Below are 4,406 nucleotides of genomic sequence, written 5' to 3'. Positions count from 1 at the left end.
TAAATCACTTTATTTGCCATTTCACTCTTTTTTTCTTCCTGGTGTACAGCTTAATGGTAACAGCTACATTACTCTGGTTATGCAACCATTGCCGACCATGTCAATTTTCCCATCACCGAAGACAATAGTTCACTGCTTCCCCATGAGTAATTCGTTCCCCTCCCCCTCCCCCACCCATAACCAAGGTCTCTATATCATTACCTATTCTTGACATTTTGTATAAGTGAGACCATACAATATTTGTCCTTTTGTGATTGACTTATTTCACATAATGCCTTCAAGGTTCATCCAGTTGTAGCATGCATCAGGACTTCATTTTTCTTTAAGGCCGAGTAGTATTTCATTGCATGTACGCACCACATTTTGTTTATCCATTCATCTAGTGATGGGCACTTAGGCTGTTTCCCCCTTTTGCTGTTGTGAATAATGCCGCAGTGAACATTGATGTACATATGTGTGTTCCTGTCATTGTTTTTAGGTTCCTAGGGTAATCCATTGGGTTTTAATTAAATTACTATTGAATTTGAGTTTATATCTGTCATCTTATTATTCTTTTATGCAGATGCTTCATTTTATTTTACTTTTCATTGTTACCTTCTTTTATAACAATAAATTTTTAATATAATAATTTTCCTCGATTAACTCTATTACCAAAATCCTCGCAACTGAACCAATAAGTAACATCATGATAAAGGGAGAAAAGACTGAAGTTGTCAAGTCTTTCATTTTACTTGAATTCATAATCAACACCCATGGAAGCAGCACTCAAGTCACATTGCACTGGGCAAATCTGCTACAAAAGACATCTTTAAAGTGTTGAAAAGCAAAGATATCACCTCGAAGACTAAGGTGTGCCCGACCCAGGCCATGGTGTTTTCAATTTCCTTATATCCATGCGAAAGCTGGACAATGAATAAGGGAGACCGAAGAAGAATTGATGCCTTTGAATTGCGGTGTTGGCAAAGAATATTGAATATACCATGGACTGCCAAAAGAACAAATAAATCTGTCTTGGACGAAGTACAACCAGAATGCCCCTTTGAAGCAAGGATGGCATGACTACGTCTAACATACTTTCAACATGTTATCAGGAGGAATCAGTCCCTGGAGAAAGACATCATGCTCGGTAAAGTAAAGAGCCAGCGAAAAATAGGAAGACCCTCAACAAGATGGGTTGACACAGTGGCTGCAACAATGAGCTCAAGCATAACAACGATGGTGCAGTGTTTCATTCTGTCGTACATCGCGTCGCTGAGTCAGAAATGACTCAACAGCACCTACAACAACTTGTTAGTTATACATTGTTATTCATTGTTTAGTGGTTAACCCTCAGGTAATAAAATACACATTCGCTTATTCTTAAACCAAATTTTACCACCACTCAATATTGCTAAAACCTTGCTGTTAGCTGCCGTTGAGTCTGTTCCCAACTCATGGTGACCCCGTGGACAACTGAACAAAATGCTGCCTGATCTGCACCACCTCCCATCCCCATGATTGGTAGTGGATGAACCATTATGATCCATAGGATTTTCATTGGCTGATTTTTGGAAGCAACTTGCAAGGCCTTTCTTCTAGTCTGTCTTAGCCTGGACACAGTCATAGGTATTTATAGACCACCTGGACAGAAAGTGTAAAAAACTTGGACAGCTTTTGTTGAGCTAATGATTATGGGGGAAAACGTGGCCCCTCCCAAGGGAAAACTAAGGAGAATCATTTCAGATATACCCTATGAGTCATGGCAAGAGTAGATAAAATTTGATAAAGACCATCAAACCAATTCTGCCTGTCTGGCACACAGGGACTGTATGGGTATCTCATGCCATGTAACATAGCTTCCCGAGATTGACCTTAAATAATTTAGCAGGTTTGCTCTCAACAGTGACAGGCTGGCAGTTCAAACCCACTCAGAGGTACCATGGAAGAAGGCCTGGCTATCTGGTTTTGTAAAGATCAAGAAAGCAGAAAACCTTATGGAGCTCAGTTCTACTCTGTAACACGTGGGATCGCCGTAAGTTGGAATTGACTTGACAGCAACAGGCTTTCGGTTTGGCTGTCCATAATTGGTTTTTTTTTTTTTCCCCCTGCTCTATCATTTTTGCTACCTTCCCCAGACAAAAAAAAAAAAAAATTTTTTTTTTCCCCAAACAGAATAAGATCTCAATTAGTACCTCCCATTATCCTGTCAGAATTCACTCGACAGCAACAGGTTTTAGATTATCATGTCACACTTTAATGAAGATATTACTATTTAAACATCAAGTACACAAGAATTTCCCAGTATTTTTACATGAGGCCAGAGCTTTTAATACAAGTAGAAGTCTGCTAACTAGAGTGTTTTTTTTGTTTGTTTGTTTGTTTTGTCTTACTAGCTCGGCTGCTAACCAAAACGTAAGCAGCTTGAATCCACCAGCCACTCCTCGGAAACGCTATGGGGCAGTTCTACTTTGTTTTACACAATTCTGCTGTGTCCTATAGTGTCGCTATGAGTCGGAACCGACGGCAATGAGTTTTACAGATATTTCTATCTGTTCTCACCTATGTACACACTTGTACCTATCAATATAGTAATTTGCCTATACCCGTCCATATATGTGCTCAAACATCCACTTTTACCTTGGTGCGTTGGTAAGATCTTAGCGTACGTGTACATTCTCTGTTTTCAGTTTATGAGATATCCTATGTCTGAGGGTAGATTGGCCCACAGTTAAAGTCAGTTTGGACAAAGGCTTGGCTGGGAAGGTCTTCCACTATTTGCAGAAAAAGGAGAGGGGAAGAGAGAGGGAGAGAGACAGAAAGAGAATATGAGAGTCAGAGACTTAAAGAAGGATAGAGACACCTGGTTACCCAGAGATGGGAGAAAGGACTCAAAAGGGCTGCTCACCAGTTGGAACACAATCAAACTCTGTCCCATTTCTTCCTCCCAATCCTGGACTGGAACCAACCCTTTACCTGGGCACAGATCCTGATGATGGGTGCAGGTGTGCAGTTGGACTTCATGCCTGGGACCTTAAACCTCACAACTGTCTGATTCTGGGAGTCCAAGGACTCAGGGCAGCAGTGCTGGAAGCAAGGCCAGAAGGTGGAGTTGGGGCCACAGAGGCAGGTCTTGTTCAGGGACAAGACAGTCCCCTCATCACAGCACTGTTCCAAGGGGTTGTAGATCCCCATACCTGGGCACCAGCTTGCACATCCACAGTCCAGAGTCTGGGGGAGTCAGAGCTGGGGTGGGCTCCCAGGACCAGCCTGGTGTCTCTGGGAGCCCCCATCCCCATCCATAGTGCTGTCTTCTCCCTTCTCCCCCTCCTCCTCACTACACCTGTCCTCGCCTGTGAGTCCTTCTGAGTTTGAGTCTTGAAGTTCAAAAATTCAGATGGCAGTTGAGAAGTGAAAGGCAAATGAGGATGATGCTGGGAGTGTAGCCATCTGGTCACGTTCACGGGGCACAGGATGATGTCACTGAGCTTCTTCCATTGCTGGTGACAGCTCAGCGTGGGTTTGAGACCGACTCTGGGTGGGTGTCCTGGGGACTGGGCTTGGTGGGTGAGAAAGTGTGGGGAGGGCTCTGGGAAGAGTTAAGAGTCTGAAATGTGCAGACTGGGAGAGGGATTGCAGTTCAGTCAGATATGACACAAAGGTGATTACTAGGTGGGAAGTCCACAACTGAACAGAGGAGAGAGAAGTGGGTTTGAGGTTTGCAGGTATATGAGGAATGCAGTGACACTTAGGCTGGACTTGGGGCTGGCCGACTTATCCAGGATTCTGGGCACCATGCTTTTGGGCGAGGCTCCAGGGAAGTTTTTGGGAGAGCAGTGGGAGGATGGGGCGGGGGCCTTTACATCAGCTTATATGAGAAGTGATTTCAGCCACACGCAGGGAGCCTGTCCATCTCATGTTGCAACAGAACCATCAATGATGCTAGGAAGAGAGGGGTGTGAGGAGTCATAGCTACGTGCAAGAAAAAACAAATGAATAAATTTAACAGGAGACCTCCAAACCAGTTTCAACTGGCTGCCACCTTCTCAGCCGACTCACCTTGGGGTAAATTCTACCCTGCAGCCTTTCAAAGTTGTGACTCTTGTGTGCATCTTACTTGGATCACTGCCAAGGAGAAGCCCAGTTGTGAAAGATTCCTTGGCTGTCCCCCCTCTGAGTGCAAGCTCCCCACCAAGCACCAGCTGTTTCTAGACCTTCTACACTCCTTCACCCTGGAAGTTTCAAGAGATCCCTATTCTCCATATTGCAACCCACCTCCAGTCCTGCAATGTTTATTATTCTTCATAGTCATTTGGGAGATGTATTAGGAAGTTGCAGCACCATCTAGAAGAAGAGCAGGGGCTGCAAAAACTCTATTAGGGAGACTGACAAAGGAATAGATGGTCAGACTGACCTCTTGGGGTCATTGC

The 4,406-nt window shown here is 44.0% G+C and overlaps 1 protein-coding gene across 1 annotated transcript; it reads right to left on the bottom strand.

Moving 5' to 3' along the window:
• Positions 1-2,739: 2,739 nt before the first annotated feature.
• IGFL4 (IGF like family member 4) lies at positions 2,740-4,184 on the bottom strand. Its single transcript, XM_064293447.1, is given in 2 exon segments — positions 2,740-3,163; positions 3,165-4,184. Coding segments are annotated over 2 exon segments (294 nt in total). The 5' UTR covers positions 3,194-4,184; the 3' UTR covers positions 2,740-2,898.
• Positions 4,185-4,406: the final 222 nt, after the last annotated feature.

The sequence above is a fragment of the Loxodonta africana genome, chromosome 11 (assembly GCF_030014295.1).
Source record: "Loxodonta africana isolate mLoxAfr1 chromosome 11, mLoxAfr1.hap2, whole genome shotgun sequence".
Classification (NCBI taxonomy): domain Eukaryota; kingdom Metazoa; phylum Chordata; class Mammalia; order Proboscidea; family Elephantidae; genus Loxodonta; species Loxodonta africana.
The sequence above is the reverse complement of the archived record's forward strand: the minus strand, read 5'-3'. Positions and strand labels throughout refer to the sequence as shown.